The sequence below is a fragment of the Sardina pilchardus genome, chromosome 8 (assembly GCF_963854185.1).
Source record: "Sardina pilchardus chromosome 8, fSarPil1.1, whole genome shotgun sequence".
Taxonomy (NCBI): domain Eukaryota; kingdom Metazoa; phylum Chordata; class Actinopteri; order Clupeiformes; family Clupeidae; genus Sardina; species Sardina pilchardus.
The window spans coordinates 13,376,846-13,400,421 of NC_085001.1; the positions used below are offsets into that span (position 1 = coordinate 13,376,846).

The 23,576-nt window shown below is 43.6% G+C and overlaps 3 protein-coding genes across 3 annotated transcripts in view; all 3 read right to left on the reverse strand.

Moving 5' to 3' along the window:
* Positions 1-11,532, reverse strand: part of rtkna (rhotekin a) — a 55,526-nt gene extending 43,994 nt beyond the window's left edge. Inside the window, exon 1 of the mRNA XM_062542790.1 lies at positions 11,261-11,532. Coding sequence (XP_062398774.1) covers positions 11,261-11,371 — 111 coding nt within the window. The 5' untranslated portion in view covers positions 11,372-11,532. The remainder of the gene's footprint in view (positions 1-11,260) is intronic.
* Positions 11,533-12,615: 1,083 nt separating this feature from the next.
* LOC134089545 (protein NLRC3) lies at positions 12,616-15,611 on the reverse strand. The gene is made up of 5 exons (XM_062543998.1): positions 15,441-15,611; positions 15,074-15,202; positions 14,822-14,880; positions 13,798-14,021; positions 12,616-13,430 (listed from the first exon to the last, which is right to left on the reverse strand). The coding sequence occupies exons 1-5, from the start codon at positions 15,493-15,495 to the stop codon at positions 12,764-12,766; spliced, it is 1,134 nt and encodes a 377-aa protein (XP_062399982.1). The 5' UTR covers positions 15,496-15,611; the 3' UTR covers positions 12,616-12,763.
* Positions 15,612-15,704: 93 nt separating this feature from the next.
* LOC134089429 (glutamate-rich protein 3) lies at positions 15,705-18,851 on the reverse strand. Its single transcript, XM_062543871.1, has 5 exons — positions 18,690-18,851; positions 16,986-17,169; positions 16,809-16,858; positions 16,352-16,637; positions 15,705-15,723 (listed from the first exon to the last, which is right to left on the reverse strand). The coding sequence occupies exons 1-5, from the start codon at positions 18,811-18,813 to the stop codon at positions 15,705-15,707; spliced, it is 663 nt and encodes a 220-aa protein (XP_062399855.1). The 5' UTR covers positions 18,814-18,851.
* Positions 18,852-23,576: the final 4,725 nt, after the last annotated feature.

The following is a 23,576-nucleotide window of genomic DNA, read 5'->3' on the forward strand; positions in this document are numbered from 1 at the left end:
CCACAACAGGTGGCTCCATAAGAATACCTACATCTCTCTTGCAGAACAAGAGGTTTCCTCAATGAGACTCAATCCAAGCTTTAGACTTGTAGATCTGGGCTTTGTGGGGTATCTTTTTGTAGCTTGGAAGGCAGCCCGGATTTACCCCACCCACAACAGTTGGGGTCTGGCTACCCCAGGTTAATTTTTTTAGATGATTACCAACCAATTAAGCCATTTTTTTGCCCTCAATTATATTACACACTGCCACACTCAACATGTACAAATGTGAACTAATCTCTCATTTGAATGACAGGGAAATAGCCAACGGTGTTCGCACAATTACTTGGGACACTGGCATATACTTTGTGTAAAGAATATTAATGACAGGGAAGCAATCACATTTTTTCAAATAATTAATAACATAAGAGAAAGTGACACTTTTGCTTTCCATATATTTGGCCAGGACTATGAAAAGTGGATTGGATCAGAATCACAGACTGTACCATTGATGTGACAGAAAAGGACAACCACTAAGACCTCACTTAATTAAACACTGACAACTTAATGAATCTGATACAGACATACCATAACTTCCCAATCATTAGGACACCTATCACTGCCCTTTTCAATAAAAGGTGTAGCCAATGGCATCTCAGCAGTATGGAGACGGGATAATTACAGTGATGACAGGTCTTCAGCAGGACCTTCGGTGTAGGAGTTATTACACTGGACAACAGTGCTTGAAGTAGAATTGTTCTGCGAAGTTATAGAAAGTATGACAGAGAGGACTTCATCTATTTACAATGAAGGCAACAGACTACTGGTTTTCAGGTTAGAAACTTGTAGATTTACATGTTTTAGTGTGTTTGCATAATGAATTTGCATATTGTAGCTTTGAGAAAGAAAATGTTTTTGGATGGACCAGGCTTTATAATGATGGATGACTACGGTCATGGTTTTGCTTCAATTTGCATGTCAAATACCCTCTGTAGTGTCCTCCAGTACACCTAAAAGATGAGTGTGGTTGAAAACAACTATTATCTAAATTGTATGGCGTGCAAAACGGCAGACTTCAAAAACAGCACGCATATTGTGTCCGGATAAGCTTTGTGTAGTGGCCAAGCTTCTGTACATTTGCACTCAGTCCACAAGGTGTATGAGATAAGCTTTGTTTACACGATGAAAAGGTGATGCTGTTATTTGATATAAAAAAATGTATGCCGGGAGTCGGCACAGGGGAGGGATGAGGAATGCGAGGATTATGTGTGTTCCTACGGTAACTAGCAATGACTTGCACACTGAAAAGGTATACTTCGGAATAACATAAATATTTACATCTAAAAGGTGTACTTACACACCTTAAACACATGTACAGGTTTCAGCATTCCTGTCATTCAGAAGTTGAATGCAAACACCTGCTGTTTATAGGGGAGTAGTGCCAGACAGTGCCAGACGTAGGGCTATACGCAGTGATTTATCCACTACCTAGACAGGGCCAACACAAAGCATCCCACCTCCACGGGTGTTTCACAACCCCTGTGACTAACACAGCAGGCACGGGGCAGTGTACCAACACAGGGGGGCCCACTGGAAGAGGCCCTGCGAGCTGATGTCATCACACCTCTCGGTTTTGCTCTTGCGTAACCCAGGCTTAGCACCCGCACATAGCGAACAGGTCATTGGAAGGGGCAACAGAAATCGTAGCTTGTGATGTGGTCATAAATGGGTGACCTGCCAAGATGGATACGTTTTTGATCGCTGACCTACTGCACTGAGATATCAGCAGGTACACAGTGACTAAGCTGTCGACATGATGACTAAAGAGGTTTTTACAAGATAACCAGCGACAACACATACTGTACCAGGTGCTCCAGCGGGAGTTTCCGCTGATGATGTCACATGAACGTGACTGTCTGTCTGGGTCTAAATAAACAAACCTCTCAGACAGGCTCCCATTAACTCACCGTCTCATTTACTGTATCTCATCACTGTTGTTCTGTGTGACTCCACAAAGGTGGGACAAACTACCAAACACTATCAGAGCAGAGACAGTTCTCTCTATCTTCAAGAATCTCATGGGGACTAATCTCTACACCTCTGACACTCCAACATACTTGTTGTAAAGTGTGTACTTAACTACATGATCACCTTGCATTCTGTCTTATTGACTAGACGTACTGTAGAACCTACTGCTCACTCATGAGTTTCCTAAAGCCTGAGTGTTCCTCACTTGTAAGTTGTGTGTTGGATTAAAAGTGTCCAGACGAGTATGAGTGTAGGCCAAGTGTAAATTAAATGAGTCACAAAAAAGTTATTCTTTCAGAGGAAACGAGTACGTTTCAGACACTAATGAAATGGGCTCTGAATACAATCCCATTATTAAAGATGCCATGTGAATACAATGACAAGACAAACAAAGCACACAAATTACATTAAAATGTTCCTTAAATATTTAACATCTGGCACTGGGAGAATAGTAGCTATCAAAAACACAAAGGGGCACATTTCATGTTTTCCAGAGAGAGAAAAGAGAAATGAGATGGAAATGACATTTAGAAGACACTGAGTTAAATACAGAAAGAGACAAACGGAGAGAGAGAGAGAGAGAGAGAGAGAGAGAGAGAGAGAGAGAGAGAGAGAGAGAGAGATTCCCACTGTATCCAGTGAGGCACGACACACACATTTCCTCTTTCGTCCCCTCTGAGACGCCTGTGCTCAGTCAGCTGCAGACAGTGTGATCATCTGGCAGGGCCCTCTGCCCATGATTCATAAATCACCTGCAGCGCATCACACTCACACACACACACACACACACACACACACACACACACACACACACACACACACACACACACACACAAAGACACACAAGCACTAATATATACGGCAGGCTTAATATCTACAGTTCATCACAGTATGATAGACTACGAATTATTAAGGGCAGCTTGCGTTGGTCTTATAAAAGACACTGGCGCTCGTTCATCTGAGTCCTCGTGTAGAAATAATAATGGATGCTGTGGGCCAGAATTGGCTGAGTGATGAGAGATATTATTTATGGTTGAATCCACATGGTAAAATAATATCAGTGGAATTAATTTTATTACAGTAAACAGTATTTATATTCCTGTTTCCATCTCTCTTCATTTTTAGACCTATACCTTTGAAGTGTGTACAAAAAATCACAGATCATTTGATAAATGTGGCACAGCCCTCTCTTTAACTGACTTTTATTACATGGTGTCTTATAGATTGCACAGTTATACAACTGTAAGGCAAATATACACATTTAAAGGTGTTCAAATCTTCCTGCAGTGCTTTCCATGCCTTTCCAGGTGTATACCCAGGCTACCTAATGTCAAGTCAATAGCTCCCCCTATTGGACAACTACTGGAAATGAAGCATTGGCGCTGTGAGGGCCAAGTTTAGAAAATTCCCAGCGGAGGGCTCTGAACCACAGGCAAAAGAGGGCAAATCAGACACTCAGGCAGCTGACATAAAACTGTGACTGCAGCTATTAAAGCGTCCCGGCAACAGCTCGCCGACGCCAGATGCTTTCATGTCTCCGCGGCGTGGCGTTGGGCTTTAATGAGAGAGCCAGGCAACAGAAGAGCCGCCTCGGAGAGAGAGAGAGAGGAACCACAAAAGACACATGACTGGTGCATATGGAAACATCGCCGCGAGCGCACACCGCCAGCGTTCCCAAGCGGAAAAGCCACGGAGAGAAAAAGGAAAACTGTGAGAGCGTTCCGAGAGTGAGTGAGGAGGACGGTGGAACAGAAAAGCCACTGGGGCCACACATAGAACAGACAAGTTTGTTTTCTGTATTAGCAACACGCTAAGTCAGCGACCGCAGTGTGTGTCAACAATACGTCCCTTTTTCAGAGCCAGCAGGGAAGACAAAAATGCTATTCAGTATTCAGACTTTAACTGAATCAAGGGGTTCCCATGGTTACAGGTTACTGGCTGCGGTGTTGTGTTTTGTTTTTGAGGATAAAGGTGAGTGGTCATCATCAGTAACGTGAGCTGATTGCATCATGGCCTGATTGCAGCTCTGGACAGGACATCTGAAGGTCAAGAGATGGCTGATAATAATCACTGGGAGACAATGGGCCAGCAAGAGGCTTCAGAGTGCACTCATGATAGATTGTGTCATCACGGCTACATCTATGGAATGAGGCTTGTGGATGCTTACTGTGGAGTACCATTGATGTCTCACACACACAGACATTCACACACACATCCACCCACCCACCCACATACACACACCCACGCACACACCACACACACACACAACACAACACAACACAACACAACACAACACAACAAACACACACACACACACACACACACACACACACACACACACACACACACACACACACACACACACACACACACACACACACACACACACACACACACACACACACACACACACTATGAATGGGCAAGCAGATAGACATAATGCTAACTTGTGCTCTTATTTGAATTTTCCCTTTTTGGGTCAGTCTGTGTCGAATCAGATAAGGTTGTTGCTGCACGGTCTCAGTTTTTCAGTGATATTAAAATAAGTAAAATGGTATGTGGGGTAGCTAGTAGAAGCTTGAAAATATATGTGGAAGTACAGAAGCTCAATGTATGTGCATTGACTGTACAAAGTATCAATGTTAAGGTGAACAAAGTAAAAGTGTTTTAGAGTACAATGCATCAGTGTTTCATAGGTCTCTGTATTTGGGATCTAAACATCATGTAGACAGGATGCAAAGACTTTGAGCAAAGAAGGCAAGACATTTCAGCAACCATTTCCCAGGATTCTGTCTGATTTGACACAGAATGACCCTTTTACTATTACAGCAAAGGGATATCTACTGTTTAATAGTTAGCACAAGCCAACGGCTGTTTCTGATCTCTCCCTGAAGTGTTTGATTATGTGTAGATTTGTGAGTGTTTGTGTGTGTGGCTATGAGGATTTACTGACCACTCTAATTGATTGTGTGTAGATTTGTGTGCTTGAACTGTGTAGATGTGTGAGTGTGTGAGGCTTTGTGTGTGTGTGTGTGTGTGTGTGTGAGTGTGGCTGTGAGGATGTACTGACTCTCATTCATTGCGTGTAGATTTGTGTGTTTGAACTGTGTAGATGTGTGTGTGTGTGTGTGTGTGTGTTTGTGTGGCTGTGAGGATGTACTGACCACTCTTTGTCTGCTGAGGGAATGGGGGGCTAAGCCCCAGGGCTTGGTGATGTAACTGGGCTCCAGTTTCAGCCCTCGTCCCCAGCTGGGCTCTGGAGACCAGATTGTTGGCTCGTCTCTTCCTCTGGCCAGCAGGGATGGGTGTTAAATCATTATGGCATACTGTGCACTTATGCCATGAATTAAGATCAACTAAAACGAGGCCCTTTGAACTTCGGGCACTTTAACTTAACTGATGCCAACGATAAGATCAGAAAAGTGTTTTCTGGAGGCATCGCTTTCCACATCATTGTTCGTGAGATAAAACTATTTGGTGCTTAATGAAATTGAAAAAAGCTGTTTTTTTACTGATAATAAAACTCAAGGCAACATAGCACGGTTTGATCAACAGTCTTTACAGACAAATTAACAGTGAAACAAGAGAGAATGAAAGCTTCGAGCTTCGAGATAGAGCGATACAGAGAGAGAGGAAGAGAAAGAAAGAGGGAGGAAAAGGGTGATCAGCTGTGAAAAATCCACTCTCAGACTGACTGGCTTACTGAGGATGTTCTGTGCTGCATAAGGCAGTGCGGCTGGAGGCTCTGAGGAGCGGAGAGGAAAGGGTATCTGTCATTAACAGAGTCAGTTAAAGGTTAATCAATGGCAGGCATTCTTCTGCAGGGAGAACCACACACACCACCACACACCACCACCAACACCACCTCCACAACGGCTGCTTTTAACTAGTCAGTGAGGAGACTGGGGAAGGTCCTGTCTGCTGACACCACCAGTCAGCCACAGGCCGTTACAGTGCTCCGGTGTGCAGGTGAAGGACAATCAATTCGGCTAGCTTTGAGGAAAGGGAACATCCCAAATCCCGGAGGAATGAAAATCCACACTGGCTTACTGGCTCAGCCTACCTTGATGTTAAACAGACAGCAGATCAGAGGGGGTGGCGGGTTGGGGGGCTGATCCGAGCTATTAACCTCCCAGCTACAAAGAGCACAGTCTGTACTGAAGTCGCATTTGACTTCAGATAATGCCCTCTTTTGTCTAATTCTCCGGTTCTGGTCATGGATAATTCATCATCTCTGGCGAAGACACAAACGAGTCAAACGGTCCCTCGAGTGGCTGTCTCATGAGTCCATCCCTCCAGTCCAACTCCCCCCCCCCCCCCAACACACACACCCAAACCCCCTCAACTTTCCTCTCACACACAATCCTCTTTAACGATGTTAACTCATCTGAGGCAGTCTGCAGGAGTCCCTCAAGTCCCTGTCCAAGCTTGAACATTCTGGAACATTCTGGAACATTCTCATTCAGAGTCCCTGGGCCCTGATACTCTACATTCTACAGATGCAGCTGTAGATAGGCAGCCCACAGACAATGTGACAAGAGGGTTGTTTGGCCTATTGCCACAGAAGTCAATAATAAAATGAAAACCCCACGTAAGATCTGACTTAAGATAATGTTAGGCCTTTGCGTGTGTGTCCAAACCTCCTGTTATGCTGAAGCCACAACAAGGCTTTTGTTTTCGAAGGCCTTCACAATATTCTGCCATGACGTTGGCTCTCCATGCAAGAGTGGTAATAGCTATGTCATAAGCAACCACATAAGTATCGACTGAGTTGCAACAAAAGCACTTACTGTGTAAAGCACCTTAAACTGTTTCTTACGCAACAGCCCTTATAAACAGGTGGCAGCAAGGTAAATAACCTACATGATCGCAAGTTGGATAGAACTTCACAACTTTGTCATGAGGCCAACAATAGCTTTGTTTCAGTCCTCTACCCCTTGCAAAAGGCTTGGACTAAATAAAGGAGAAAGTAAACCAACGGAAGTATGGTTTACAATTACTGAACGGACTGTTACATCAATTACAAGTACTTATCTCACACTGCTGTGCAAGACCTCATTTTAATCTATTTCAAGAGCAGACAAAATAGGCATAATGTGTTAAAATGGTCCTCTCTGATAGCGATAGCAGCATACAACAGAGCCCTGTCACAATGTTTTCTCCTGAAAGTAAACAAATTAAAACTAGGTGAAGTAGTTAGCTTCTGGATTACTAATGCATTTATTTTTTCTTTGAAGGACCGGTAATGGCATTCTTCCGGTCTCACCTTGAGAGAGATGAATAAACACAGACTGAGATAAGAGTGGGAAATAGGGATTTTTTTTAATCAGGTCTCAAAGTCTCCTAGCAGCAAGCGTACATAATGCACTTTTTAATTAAAATGGGCTCTTACAAGAATTAAATATTTAACATGTTACCCCAGAGTCGTAAAGATTTTAGCACTCCATGTTTGGTGAGTTCTCCTGCAAAAACTTCCCAAATTAAATATTGAAAATACAAAAGTACAGGCCCGAGGATTTGCACGCCTCCATTAAAACCGTTCCCTTGTCTTTTTCTTGTTTCGAAACCACCAGGGCCTAAAACCTCAGGCCTGGTCTCTTGCTAGCTGCCCGCATGATGGACAGATGTTTTACGGAGCCCAAAATAAGCTTGTGGCCTCAACCTCTCTCTTCTCTCTCTCCCTCCATCCCTCTCTCACACACACAGCCTGCAGGCCCAGGCCAAGCACACCCTCTGGTCTCCTCAGCTCATGTGTGTGTGCCTGTGTAAGTGTGTGTGTGTGTGTGTGTGTGGGAGAGGCCGAATGGGAGCGTTACTAAGTGACTGCCCATTGTTCTAGGCGTTCTTTAGGTCTGATTGCCGACCGTGAGGGGAAGTGTTTGCGTTCCCTGACCCCACCTCCCCTCTGAAGCCGAGGCTTCCTCTTCTGACCGCACTGAAAGTCGCCTCTCTCACTCTTGATTCACTTGTCCATTCCTCACACATTATCACCTCGCATACAATACGCATTATCACCATATAGGAAATACGTTGTACATCACATGGGGATTGAGCTCTTTAGTAGAGTAGAATGCCAGACATCTCCTTTTTGTCGACACACTATCCACATGGCTTAACTCCAGTTTAGTTGACATCTGTTAAGTCAACTACAACAGTCCATCGAGGCCAGATTAAACCTGAGATAATGGAAGATGCATTTTCACTCCATATCAAGGAATGATACTGTAAATGTACATCTAGATTGCATGCATTGTGCAATGATTACTGGGGTTAAGGTTGTAGAATAGTATGTGGGAACTCGGACCATCAACTGAGATCTAAAGCCATCTATTCAAACTGGACTCCCCTCAGAGAGGAGAACCCCCCGGGATAGGTTTCCGAATGCGCTTTACTGTTTCAGGAACAAACACGGCCTCACCGGAGGAGTAGAGGTGAACAAATCCAAACACGCCGAGAAAAAAGACTCCGGCGAGCAGAAAAACAGTCTCTGGGAACCGAAAAGAGAAGCGAGGAGGCGAGAAGGCAGGGAAGTCGTCTTTAGCAGAGCGCAAGAAAAAGTCTCCCGAAAAAAGCCTCAGATATTCATCATCTGCACTTCACATCAGAAGTAATCCATCGGCCAGACCACGTCCACCAAGCAGCAGCGGGGAACAAATGTGGGCCTTGGCGAGATACAGAGGGCAAAAGAAACAGCCATCGCTCATACAGCATTTGCGACGTGTTTATGACTGAGATTTTACCGAAGAGGGAGGAAAGGGGTGGTGTTTGTTGAGGTGAAGGCCACAGGGGTGGGCAACTTGGGTGGAGGTGATGGGTGCGCAAGCAGGCGGGCGGGTGGGCGGGCTGGGTTTTCGCTCCCCACCCAGAGAAGGCCTCCATCAAATCAAACCACATCTGGGGGAAAACCACATGAGGCAGTCAGGGTGCAGCGCTCCATCTAACTGCTGCTGCTGCCGCTGGTCGCCCCTAAAGGCTGGCTCACTCGCTCACGCTGAGCCAGAGATGCAGGAAAGCTGACACCGACCCGGCAGCCACCTCTTTTGTGGGCAGAGAAAGAGAGGGAGCAGAATAAGAAGAGGGGAAAAAGAATGAGCGGGAGGGAGAGAGAAAGAGAGAGGGAGAGAGAAAGAGAGTTTCTTGGGACAACTTGGGGCAATGCATGCACACACACGTACACACACACCTACTCACATACGTGTCACACACGCGCATATGTATCACGCAGACACATATGTGTCACACAGACACATACGTGTCACACAGACACATATGTGTCACACACACATACATGTCACACACGCAAACATGCAATACACACGCGCATGCGTGCACACACACACGCACACACACACACACACACACACACACACACACACACACACACACACACACACACACACAAATATACACCCACATAGTGCAATAGCTAAACAAGCACTGCTGTGAAGCCTGACTCATGGACACAACATTAGGGAAGTTATTCCTCTCAGACAGGTTGCCAAGGCAAACGGAAGATTTAACAAACAGCAGACATGTCTAAGCCCAGTGCACTCATGACTATGAAAAAAACAAAACGACTTCCTGTCATGAAGTAACGTCTAATACCTGAATGATGGAATAAATGGGTCTCGTAACAGAAAGCAGAGAAGGAAACTGTGGCCATAGGTCAACTGTGGCCATAAGTCCACTATGCATACCTCTACAGGGCTGGTCTACTGGCTATCTGTGATGCATTAGCATACTGTTCTGAGCGCGATAGCTGAACTGATGCACAGCAAATATGTCTGTGTACCAATGTGGAAATGTTTGTGTGCATTGGGGTCCCCATTCCCATCCATCCAAGTCTGTTTCTCCGCACTTCCTCACCTAACTCAGCAATGCCGCTCTACTTGTCCAGTGGGTCACGTGACCGGCAGGACAGGACACTAGGACCACAAAGATCCCCCTTCACTGGCCACTGTGGCCACAGCTGAGGTCATAACCATTAGTTCACACAGGCAAGATCCCTGCGTCAGCTGGCACTAAGGCGGCCGGGCAGAAGCGATCTCTTTCAAAGCCGTGGCACTGTGCGTTCTTCATTGATATGCCACTGCCTGCTTCGTGGCACTGAGGCTTTGTATAGCCCCCTTTGGCTACAGGTTTAGCATGGCAGTGGCAGTGCCAAGGGCTGTTTGGAGGCGCTCAAGGGTTGCTCTTTGGGTATCATTAAAGGCAGGCCAACAAAAGCCCTAGCACACTCTCTCATGAAATATACATAAGGAACTGAATGGAGACTGGGCTTGCAGGAAGAAGTTTGAGAACAGTGATTCTAAGAGAAGGGGGACAGACAGGTAACAGATCCTGGCATGTCTCAGACCAAGTCCAGAAGAAAGATGATAGGAGAAATAAAGATCTGCGACCCATTTCTCAACATGATTTGCTTACTGCAAAGAGACCTGTGATTCATAGTGCCTATGAATCACCATACTTTGAGTGCACCATGCAGTTGCCTCATTCATGATACTTGCCAAATGTCCAGGTCAAAGCTATGTCAAAGTATGATTCGTCGAATTGATCAAGTCCAGGCTACTGCAGATACAGTACGAACGAACACACACTGACAGACCCGCACAGTCAGTGCATAACAATCTCAACAAAATTCCGTCAAACCTCCGTTACTAACTCTGGCTGTTCTAAAATAGCACGTGGTTAGAGCAAGTTTCTCCGCCACTCCATACAAGATTTCAAACACAGCCTAATCGTGAACAGATGTTGCCGTGAGAGGTTGCATTAAAAGTAAAGAAAGCTATAGCAATTTGCTGAGGCCCTTTCATTTAATTGCACAGAATGGATAGTTGAAGGGAAGGCCCCCCTATAACTTGCTCTCTTAAGTGTAAACAGAAGCATAATCGCATCTGACTCAAGCGTTTGTTAAACTGTTACACTGTTACACTTTAAAGGGAAGAAAGTAACAAAGTAATCAAGTGCAGCAGCGGTTTAAGTGACGTAAAACAACAACGCAGAGTGTTGTCGACACATAGGCTCAATTGAATACCTTGAGGTAAATTGCTTTATAGAACAACTTCATTAGCGGTACAAGAGTAACTGTAAACAAGAGCACATAATGTATAGGAGGTAATGTCGTTGAAGTCTCATTGCCCTTTTAATCACATGGAACTCAGGTATATTTTTACACGAGGCGTGGGTCAAGACAAGGGGTCCACGACAACTTGAAAGCAGCAGCCGTCTGTGAAATCGGGTGACCATAGCCTACCTGTAATGTGTCCAAGAAAATGCTTCGTCTGAATTTCCCTCGCCGTATCTCCATTTCCAAAGCGGATCCCCGAGCAATGGTTGCCCTGGCCGTCTGATTTCGGCAAAACATGATGATTATGATATTTTTCGCATCCGAGACGTGCCGCAACTCTTTCAGTGAGGGCTAACTAACTCCTTACAGCGACGCTCTAAAAACGATTTCCTCTCAGAGTGTGCTGAGATTTAAGAAGTAAACGAGGGTTTCTTCCGTTTTAGGAAAATGGTTCAAGTATTTTCTCATGATATTCAAAAACGAATGGAGAGACCGACTTCAACCAGCTTTCTGATGTCACATCAACACTGCACTGCTTGAATTTCCAAGGGAACCCATCGTGACTTTTCCACAGTAGGCTAAACTTTTCCTATGTCTGAAGGGCGTCCCCTCCTGGCGGCTGAAAATACCGTGGACATCTTATGATGAGACACAGGATCTCTCTCTCTCTCTCTCTCTCTCTCTCTCTCTCTCTCTCTGACAGACGTGAAAGAATATGTCAGTTTACCCGTGTCCACAGTGTGGGCCATTTGCATGTTTTTACATAGTATTTTATGTTATAGAATGTCGACCAGCTCTGTCAATGATCCTAATATATAAACTAGACCCAATCTAAACAAAATGATATGTTGCTTTCGTGTTTTATTAATTACAATAAAATAACCTGCTGTGAATGCCCACAAAAACTCTATTTCTCTCCCAAATTCTGTGCACAAACTAAATGGGCTTAGCTACTGTAACTCTGTGAGACATCTGAGTCTGACCTACTTTGATGCAACTATATTTTTTGTCTAGGCCTACATAGAGTGCAAGCTGTGAGCCTAGATAAAGAAGATGAAGAATAATGGTGCACATTAGACCAGCAAATGCTTATTAATGCATGGTAGGATAGTAATAACCTCAAGGTGTTTTTTGTGCATCTATAGGTTGCCATCTAGTGGTAAGAATATATTTCAGGACACCAAACATATTCATTCTAAATTCCCACTGCTCAAATATTACATTCTGAATATTTACAGCCTCACATAAAGTCTCCAGATTACACTTACAATCCCAAGTGATATTTGAGCTGATAAGACCTATCAATCATTTTCTCCACACTGGTAAACAATAAAATGAACATAAACAGTTGTAACATAAACAGGCTCATTCCTCTGAGGACTCATTGTGCGGCTGGTCTGTGGTTAGTCATGTTGACATTAATGACTTTTCATTTGCTACTCTTCTCCAATGTGCTTGACCACACAACCCCTTAGTGAATAATTATAGAATACAGAGTGGGGTATTCAATCATTTTTATGTCGTTCACATCTATGACTCTGAAATTATTTACAGGACTATGTAGAAGAACTTTCACAAACAAATCTAAGGATGTGGAAGCTTTTATGAAAATATATGGTCTTAATATTCAAGCAAAATACAATAAATCCACAATCACTGTCCACTGTTCTCCAACAAGCCTCAATCAAATTATTGCTGCATTACACCTGTTGGTGGGAGGAATGGCAGACTGATATTTTGCACAGGAAGTCCATTTGACTGCACTTCCTGTAAGATCTTCGCCATGAGGGCCGTACTGATGAAATTGCCCTCCTCCATGCTGAGGTGCTGGAGAGGGCTTTGCCTCCGACTCACAAGCGCGTCTAGGATCGCACTGCCCCCACCATCGCAAATGCCGTTCCCATCCAAGTCCACTTCCTTAATGGCCACGTTGGCCCTCAGCGTGTCCGCGAAAAGCTTGGCCCCCTGATCCCCGAGTCGGCACTCATCGAGAATGATGTGCGCAAGCTTGCCGTTTACCTTCAGGCTCTCGAACAGCACGGTCCACGCCGTGATGTCCGCATCGTCGGTCTGTGCCAGAGCGAGGTAACGCAGCTGGGAGTGGTACCGCATGTAGGTGGCCAGAACTCGCAGGCCGGCGCTGCTCATCCCGTTCCCACCCAGGTCCAGTTCTGTGAGGCAACAGACAGTGAACGGAGGACCCTGCTGTAGAATGGGAACTGAGGTCATCACTCCTCCTGTTGTTTGAGGCTGCAGTGACGCCCCTGTTTGTCTGTTTGTGTTGCTCGTCTGTAGGTCGGCCAGTCCCGACAATAGCATTTGAACTCCAGAATCACCCAACCTGTTCCCAAATAAACTACAAAAGGAAGAGAATGCATCGTCAAGCATTTTTTCCTCATGAAGAAAATCACAAACAAGCCATCGATTCACAAACCAGCTGTTTCTCATCTAAAGGTTCGGCATAGTCTGTTATTTTGGCAAGAGGTTATTGATATTGAGCTCAACAGCCAATGAAATAACACCTCTTCCTTTAGTGTGCCTGAGGCAATACTTTGATTTGATGCAACAGTGCACACACCGTCAGTGCTCTGAGCACACACACACCGAACAGACAGCTAACAGATGGTAAGGAGCCATTTGTGAAATTGGACTTGGAAAGTGCATTGGCTTAGACTCACAGTTTGGACCTTTAAATCAAACTCAACCCCTGACTGGACACTTACTATAGACTCTGCAGCTGCGGCCTGCTGTGCAGGAGCTCGAGCAGGCAGTGGACCCCCGCCGGGCCGATACGGTTCAGGTTGAGGTTCATGGTGCTGACCACGGACGGACTCTGCCTCAGGGCAACGGCCAGGCTCTGCAGGAGGTCATCCGTCAGCCCCGTGTTCCTCAGCACCAGCTCATCCACCTCGTCAGACGACCGCAGCACCTCCACCATGGCTTCCAGCTATACTCAGGTCGAAAGAGTGGAATCGATGTAAGGGCAAAATTAAGAGACTGCAATTATCTCCATTGCTCTTGTGAGGCAGCATGTCAAAAAGAAATATTAGGCTAATACTCAGACAGCTTCTGTCTGAACTGGAGCATCAGAGGGAATCCGTTTTTTTTTCCTTTTTTGTATCCTAAACACCATTGTAATGATCCAGCCATTTATCACAGTACTTTGACAGAAGTGGTGCAATAGGCTGGAACAGTTTCTTTCTCACTCATTTCACGGGTACATTCCTACTGTAAGACTCTATCTGTAAGGCCAAAGTAAGTATCCTGAAAGGTAATTGGAGACAAGCATTGTCTTGTGAAAAAAATCGTCATTGTCCGCTCTGCTTTTAGTTTCTAAGAGTTATGGGCCTTCAACTGGCATGATACAGCCTTGATTGAACAATCACTGTTATTTCAGAATGAATAGGAGCTTTGTTGTCCTTTCCAGAACGGGACATTTCAGCCCGTTGTTTTCAAACAATGTCTTCCAGATTCCATTAAGTCTTTCAACAAAGAAGCAAGAGAGAATGAGCTATTCTTAAATGTTGTGCCTTCATGCAGTGAAAAGTTTGTTTTTCTGCAACTCTCTCTCTCTCTCCCTCTGTGTGTTTGTGTGAGAGAGAGAGTGTGTACAGTATGTGTTTGTCTACGTGCATACATGTGTGTCTGTGTTTCTGTGTATGACAGTATATTGATATTTTGTCTCTGCATGTAGTCGTACTCCCATGCTGAGAAGATAGATAGAGGCATACTGCACAAGAACCCCACCTGTTTTTGCAGGTCTTCTTTACTGATTTCTTCTGTCCTTACAGTTGACTTGTCTGGACCTAAAGCATACAAATCGAATACTTGATTGACTCGTCGTGAGTTTGCAAGCACACATACTTGGCAGGGCAGACAGACTGTAAGAGTGAATTTATCTCGATATCTCTTGAAAATGAAAGTGGAAGGCTTTTCTATTCCGGTTCCTCCTGCTCTTTCCCCTCCAGCATGCCCCATAAACTACATTTTCATATTTACCCATTTCTTTATCAGGGTCGTTCAGGCCGCTATCGCTCTCCTCTTCACTCAGCTCCAACTCAGAGGCAGAGCCGCCGGCAGCACTGTGGCCGTGTGAAATACGCTCCTGCACGGCTAGTCTCTCCTGCTCTAGGTGATAGAACAGCAGACGCATCAATTGCGCCCGTTAGTGTTATCAACTCAACAGATGAATGGAAAAGGACAAAAGGATGTTCTTTGTAAAAAAATATGAAAGAGGAGTGTTCATATTTCATGTATAACAGAATTAATTACAAAGGACATGGAATATAGCCTCTATGTCTCTCTAAGTATTGCGTAATGTGAAAGCAGAAAATTTACTCAAATCAACGTAAAATTATTTACTCACTGTGTACTTTGAACCAGATTTTCTTGTTGGGGATATTTTCTAGGCTGGAGCTCATTTCAACACATTCCTCATAGAAGTCTCTTCCTCTGGTCCTGCCATTGCTACCCAATTCCTCCTCTGACTTCTTCTTTGTCTTTCTGCCCTGCTTCTTCTTAGCTCTCTCATGTTGCACTGGACCTTGTAAAGCACAACAGTGGTGTGAACTTTTTGCTTTCTTTCAAAAAAATATGTGCTGTAGGAACAATTACAAAATAAACTTCTCAACTACTTGATCTTCTGACATCTAGAGGGTATAAAGATAAGTCCATTAGGTGTTGAACTCACCAGATGCCTGGGTTTGATGATGAACAGGTAATGGAGTGTCTTCCCGTTTGATCTTCTGTGAGACCCGTGGGCTGAGAGTTTGTGTACTGGGGGCATTGTGTTTGTTCTCTATTAGGTCTGGTTTGTACTCTAAAATGGTCGGTCTGTTCTCTGGAAGATTCTGTGTGTTTTCTCTGATATTTACTCTGTCCTCTGGGATATTTGGTTTATTATTTGGAACACTCTGTCTGTTCTCTGACATGTTGGTTGTATTGGTTGGAATATAAGACCTGTTCTCTGACAAGTTGGTTGTATTGGTTGGAATATTAGACCTGTTCTCTGGCATGTTGGTTGTATTGGTTGGAATATAAGACCTGTTCTCTGACATGATGGTTGTATTGGTTGGAATATTAGACCTGCTCTCTGACACGTTGGTTGTATTGACTGAGACATTGGACCGGTTCCTTAGCGTACCTATTATGTTTCCTGGAATATTCTGTTTTTGATCCAGAGTGCTTTGATCCAGAGTTGCGCACTTATGGACATTTGATCTTGTCATATCATCTGTGTCTCTCCTGACAGTTTCCCTGCGCTCGGACACAAGTGACCTATTTTCAGCAACATTCACTCTGGCCTCTTGGCCCCTCTGTCTGTTGTCTGGGAGGCGCTCATCTATGTGGTCTTGGAGGACCTCTGATGCTTTGCTGCTCCTCCTCAGGCTGGGCTGCTGCTTGCGGCTCTTGGCCCTTGCTCTCCCCCTCCTCGTGCCTTCCAGCTCCTCACTGTCCGTCGATGTGCAGTTCCCGTCTTTAGAGGGCGCTCTCAACCCTCGCAGGGACCGCTCAGTCCCCATGGGAACAAACAGAGGGGACGAAGGGCATGACTCCGGAACGTCTGCACACAAACATACCGAAAAGGTTAATCGTTTTGCCTGGGGAAGCTTTTACTGTGCTTGTACTGAAACTTGTACAATTTTACTGTCATGCAAAAGATGTTGATTTGATTCTTAATCTCGGCAGAAAAAAACCCCAGCAGACTAACACAGAACAATTTTGTTATACGTACTGTTTTGGGGGAGGGGCTGCGGAGTTGTGACGTATCTTGCATTCACACACCTGAGTTAAAGCAACGCAAAGGTTATCAGATCTAACAATGGCATTTCACTACTGCTTATTCTTACAGTAACTACTGAAATCTGGTACTTGCTGAAATGTTGTACCTGGTGGATGATTACACACTGACCTATAGCACGGCTTCCCTCCAGCGAGGCGTGTCAGTCTGAAACAGCTCTTTTTCCCTTGATGAGCACCAGGGGTGTAGCGGTACTCACAGCAAGAGCTAATCCTTCCCGACATGATGCCATTCACGTAGAACGTAGCACTGAAAGGGAAGCCCACGTGCCTTTGGGATCTGAACTGGAATTGCTCTGCAGGATAATCGCAAGAGGAAAAATGCACATACACTTTACCAGAGGCGGGCACAAATACATCAACAAATACTGGCTCATAAAATACAAATTGTTGTAAAAAGTGTATTTCATTAAAATAATGAATAATTCGTCATTTGGAAATACAAAAATACACACACAATAATCATGGTATACCAACTTTTAAAAGATACTACAAAGCATATTTTTGAAGATGTATACCAAAGAAACAAGAAATACTATTTTCTGGGCAAAGGGTTATTAATCCTGTATATTGGCTCCTATGAAGTAGATCTAGTCAAGTAAATGAATCAGTGTCCCATATCAATGTAAACGATGATTGAACTGACAAAAAGCAGGCTTGGCAACAGTGGACTCAAATGTAATGGGAAAAAAAAACCTTGATCCAAGGAAACACGCTGAGATGAAAGTAGCCGTTGAACTGCCAATGCCACAAAGTGACACAGGCTGACAGTTGATATGCCAGTGCAAAACTGAGCAGTAGAGTGAATGTATATTCTGCAGAATATTTAACCAAATTCGAGATCTGTGCGAAGTCTGAGGCTGGATTCGCTGGAACTGCTGTCGTCTTGCAAAACCAAACAGGGATGTGACAACTTTTCTATCTTCAGATAGCCTTTTGCCCTCTTACTTTGGTTAATTTTCTTGTTAACCAAATATACCCGTGAAGCTATGGTCACAACCTCAATAACTGTTCACAACTGACATATTCTTCAGATGGCAGCAATCAGCAAAACTAAAAGCAAAATAAAGAGCTGACTGACTGCTGGTAAGTAAAATAAATAGTTGATGGAGAGACTGAAGTTAGTCAAACTTGAGTTATAAAGAATGAATAGCTGATGGACAGACAGAACATTTCTCTGACCGCACTTGCTGTGTTCAGATGGCCATTCTCTACAGAGAGTACAATCTTGACCTTTTCTCCTATATGAATATTGATTTTAAGCTGTAACACTAATGAAGACAAATTTCCATAACAGGTGGAATTACGTTAACTCATTCGCGTGTTATTGGAACATACACATGTACCAACCTTCAGACACTACAGTATATGCTCAGTGTCTATTTCACAATGGCTATTTCTGCGCAGTAGTACATACTGTAGGCCTTTTTGAATGTTTACTACATTGCCCACCATCATTTTCTGTAACCAATGAAAGTAGTATGACAAACTTAACAGGTCGGCCTCTTTTTAAACTGAACCACATTTCCCTTTTTGTGGGAACAGCAAAGATGGATATTATGTGTCCAAGTTGTCTACAGAGTGACATAAAACTTGCACAAACAAGTTGGGTTTACAACCCATGTTGACTCTTTTAGCTCCCTCAGTTGAGTTTTCTTTTAATTCATTCCAACTTCAGACATGACCAGAGTGGATCGTAAACAAACTATAACTCATAAGAAACACTTAAATAACTACGGTAAGTGCATGCTGAAAAGATATTTTATGTACTGAATGAATATAAGCATATCAGCAGATGATTTGTAGTTGGTCCCACCTCCTGGCTGCACAGACCCCTTGAAGACACAGAGGTTCTCTCCTCCACATACTTGCTGCAGAACTTTCACCTCCTCCTGGGAAGTCTTGTTCAGCCCCTGGCCCATGTACATCATGGTCACCATGACATCTGATCTCTGGTTCTGCTTCTTTGACCTGGTGGAAGTCTAATCACATTAGGCTTAGATTACAACCAATGAGCCAGCTGCTATGGGCCCATTTCTCAGATTACATCTAAACAAAACTGTGCTTAATAAACTGTGGTCAATGGACATTGTTTTCATTCATGTGAAGTATATTTAGATTCACATGAAATGATGATAAACAGTAGCCTGACGAGCCAGACCCACATCAAGATGCCGCTAGGGGCGTCTAGATTTCTAGGCTAGATAAACAGCACATCAAATATCATCTCCCCTATTTCCTGGAAGAAATATCTACTCTCCAGCAAGGCTTCCAAGACAAAAGTAAAAATCTGCAAACCGGAGAGCTCCCAATACAGTTCCTTTTCTATTAGTTACGTTTCAGGCCCTTCCGGCCCTTCCTCAGACCTTTGGCAGCATGGCTTCCAACCTGTTTGGTATTGTTGGTGGCTCTTTGTAAAGTGGACGAGGCGTTGGAGCCACGTCTGCTGTACAAATAAGGGCACGACTGACTGAGTGTGCTTCTGACCAGCTTCCCAGTGATGGATGGTAAATACTGTTCCCCCAGCTGCCCTCCCTGCGGTCGCGGGCTCATTCTCCCAGCCTGTGAACACAGCACACCAGACTGTGAGCGCTGAAAGAGGCTTAACTCAACACACAGCCAACTGTTTAGCTTGACAACAAAACACCTATAGAACTGTATTGTTTTCACTAGTATTATTTATTTATTTATTATCAATGAACAGAATAGTTAATGATACATTTATTTATTTAATATTAATTTATTGAGAGCTACCACTGTTAGAGTCACATACAGTGCAACCGGAAAGTTTTCAGACCCTTTGAAGTTTTGAAGTTGATATTTTAGACTCATCCAAATAAATGGATCCAAATAAAATCAAAATCAATCAATCTACACATAATGCTCACAATTACGTGACATCAAAACTACTGGCTGGCGGGCAAAAACATCATTCTCCAGCAACGAAAGCCAAAAAGATCTTTCCAGGATTTTGCCAGTTTTACTATTGGCTATTAAGGTGGTGTTTTGAGGTGAAAACAAGATACCAGATAGCTGTTGTGTGATTGGATAAGTCAGGGTTATGTTATTCTTTTTAAAAATTAATTATCAAGCTGTCATTCACCGGCAGCACATCTTGCCTGCCAGGTATTCGGTAGTGACATCATTGCAAAGTATGAATTGAGCTCTGGTGAATCCTACTTCTATCAATTAGCCATTTCACAAGATGTCGCCACTGTGTAAACTAACTTCCTCTGGAACAGCTCAGTCTACAGGAAAGACAGAAACAGGAAGATATTTTACCCTGCCAATTAAGGCATCATTAACATCAACTAGGCCAGACACCTGGACACTGTGAAATTGGCTCATGGTCCTTGAGATGCTTCCTTAACTTGATTGGAGTCCACCTGTGCCTAATTGAATTAGACATAATTACAAAAGGCACACGCCTGTATATATAAGGTCTCACAGCAGAGACAGGATTGTGTCAAGAATGCAGATCTGGTGAAGGGTACAAAAGACTTCTGCTACGCTAAAAGTGCCCAAGCGTATGGTAGCATCCATCATTCTGAAATGGAAAACAAATTTGGAATCACGAACATGATCTGGCCACCCATCTCAACCGACAAGTCGGGGATGAAGGGCCTTGGTCAGACAGGCAACCACGGACCCAACGATCTCTGTGAGAGATATCTAGAGTTCCATGCAGGCGATGGGAGAACCTTCCAGAAGGTCAACCATCAGTGCAGCACTTAACCAATCAAGCCTTTATGGTAGAGTGGCAAGACGGTGGCGTTTCATCCCTAAAAGGCACATGACAATCTGCTGGGAGTTTCATAAAGCACCTAAAAGATTCTCAGACCATGATAAGCAAGATCCTCTGGTCTGATGAAACAAAGACCATTTGCCACAATTTCCAATGGGCATGTGTGGAGGAAATCAGGCACTGAGCCTCATCTTATTAATACCGTCCCTTCAGTCAAACACGGTGGCGGTGACGGCCATCGTGCTATGGGGATACTTTTCTAAGATAAAATGAGTCTGAAACATAACAAAATGGGGAAAACTTCAAAAGGTCTTAAAAGTTCCCAGTTGCACTGTAATAGTAAAAAAAAATAACAGTTAAAAGAATTCAAAGGATTTGCAGAGGATGCCAGGCTGAATCACTGGTAGATTAGTCATAGATGGCCCTGTCAGATACAAGTATGGAAAAGTCTCTCCAGACTGTCTAATCAATGTTTCAAGGTTTTGCTTGATTTAAAGTAGATCACATTGACTGTAGATTGTTAATGTACTACTGTACACTACTGTACATCACTACTATTGACTACATTCAGTCATTATGCTGAAATGGTACTGTATGAACAAATACCGTTTACTAGGACTTGCTCATTTTCACTGCAACATCCAGGGAATATTAATATTAATTGTGTATTATTATCACGTCATAAAGACTGAGAAACCCTTATCCTCAGCTAATGCAACATCTACAAATGGTAGTTGGAGTTACTAGAGACCCATACACACCCTGTAAAACTTCGCATCTAACAAGACTATTCCAAATGTTTTTTTCATCACAACGAACTTCATCCTGAGTCTGTACAGACTAGTTAGTGTGCACAGATTAGAATACATGTGTTTAATGGCTTGCATAATTTAGTGCAAATATTTCGTCTGAAAAATTGGACTCAGTGTGTACAGGCCTGAAGGCTGTAGAATAGCTAATTACAAAGAGGTTTCTTTGATTTATAGATATTATTACCTGCTGAATCTAATAAACAATTAAGATATGTTATTAACAAGTAGAGTTGAATAGGGCTTGCTAGGTTTCAGTGCAACATCTAGGGAACAGTGTAGGCCTATAATTAAAATGCTGACTCAATGATAATACAGTAGCATCATTGCACCCTTGCCTTCAGGGGCTGCGCCTTGGCCACCATTGGAGGGGTGTTGAGGAGGAGAAATCCCCTATTAATCACATAGGGGTCCACTGCCAAGGAGTGGAGGTAGAAAGGTTGGGAAATTTTCTCTCCTCTTCCTGACAATGACTGGGTCTGTGTTGCGGAAAAAGAAACAATTTAGTGAGAGTCAAGTAAGGGGTCTTGAGAATAAGGGGTCAGTTTGGTGTATGTTTACAGTTAACGTCTTTGGTCTCTTAAAAAAGTCCCTGGAGGGAATGGCATAACAGGATAATGATAGCAAATTGATATATGCCCTCAAGGAGAGCATCAGATCGACTATCTTTTTAACAGAAACTGACTGGGAGAGAGAGAAGGCGTGGGATCGGGAAATTTGCCTTGACTCAGACTTGAACCCGTACGGGCGCTGTAGCCAGTTGCGCCACAGTGTCCCCTTGAATGACCACAATTTTTTATTCTTTTTTTTCTCAAGTGAATGTTTTGCCTTCCGGGGTGACTGACCACAATTGATTTAACAAGAGATCTTCCCAGATTTTCCCAAATATATTTTCCAAAATAAGAAGTATTGTGTGTTCCAGTGTAAGCAATAATCATGGGAATGACATTCAGCTCTGGTCAAACAACTTGGAGTTTCCACCTATACAATACCTACAGTACCTCCAGGTCTTTGCCTCGAATGTGATGCTGTTTGAGAAATGGATCCAGGTGGAGATTCAGGCTGTAACTTCTGGATCTTCTTAATGGCCTTTTCTGCGAGGAGTCCATCACTGTTCCTTTATCCTTCGGACGAATGGAAAAAAAACTTGTTCAACAGTTTATCTCTTTAACAGCCAACAAAAAACATGATCTGTAACACAATAACAGATTGCAAGCTGTGCCGCAGGGTTGTCCAATGGCAACAGGAGGCAAGAAGCAGGCAGCAAACAGGTACAGTGTCCAATGGAAAATGCATTATGCATGATTGCAGGTCTCTATCAGATTTGGACTGACGGAGAAAGAAAGGACTCATTTTCTGGCCGGCATAGACAAAATCTGTATATTACGTATAAAAGATAAAATCAAAACAACACTGTATTCATAGCTGAATGTTACTTGCCATGGGCTATAAATATAGCCTACTATTACAGAGACCATCACACTCACACACAGATAGCATCAGGATAAAATGTCTCTGTTGCTTTTGGTTCAGACATCAGTGTTGTATAGTGTTGATGGAAAAGTCGAGGATAACTTTCCCAGCGTTCCATTTGCCCTCTACGTGGATGTTAACAGGATGGATAAAATGTTCTACACTGCATTGTGCAGCCCTCTGAATTTACGTACGCTGCCTCACCAATTTCCTAATTTTTAATCCTTGTCAACCATTCTACAACAGTCTACAACTGTCACTATTACTTCAAATAATCATAACAACCTGAACGTCTTACCTAGTGTGTCTTTTTGAAAGTACAGTATACTCCTCTCTTGTGCGTTCGACTCAGTGTTGCCTGACCTGCCTCTCGGCTGTTGATCTTCTCTTACAAGTGAAGCGCTCACATCAAGGTGACACCCGAGAGCCCGACAGCTTGGAGAGAAGGCCCTGCCTCTTCTACACTAATTATTCATGCATCTGCTAAAAAACCTCTCGGCTCTCTGTCCTCAACAGGAGTTCATAGTGGTGGCCACTGCTATACAATGGACTGGAGTGCATTAAGTAATTGTTGTGCTTTTTGTAATGTTCCAGCACTGCTGTAAAGTCACAAAGTCACATAAGACACATTCTAAATACCTAATGCCAATAAGAAGAACAATAACAAACTGCTTTC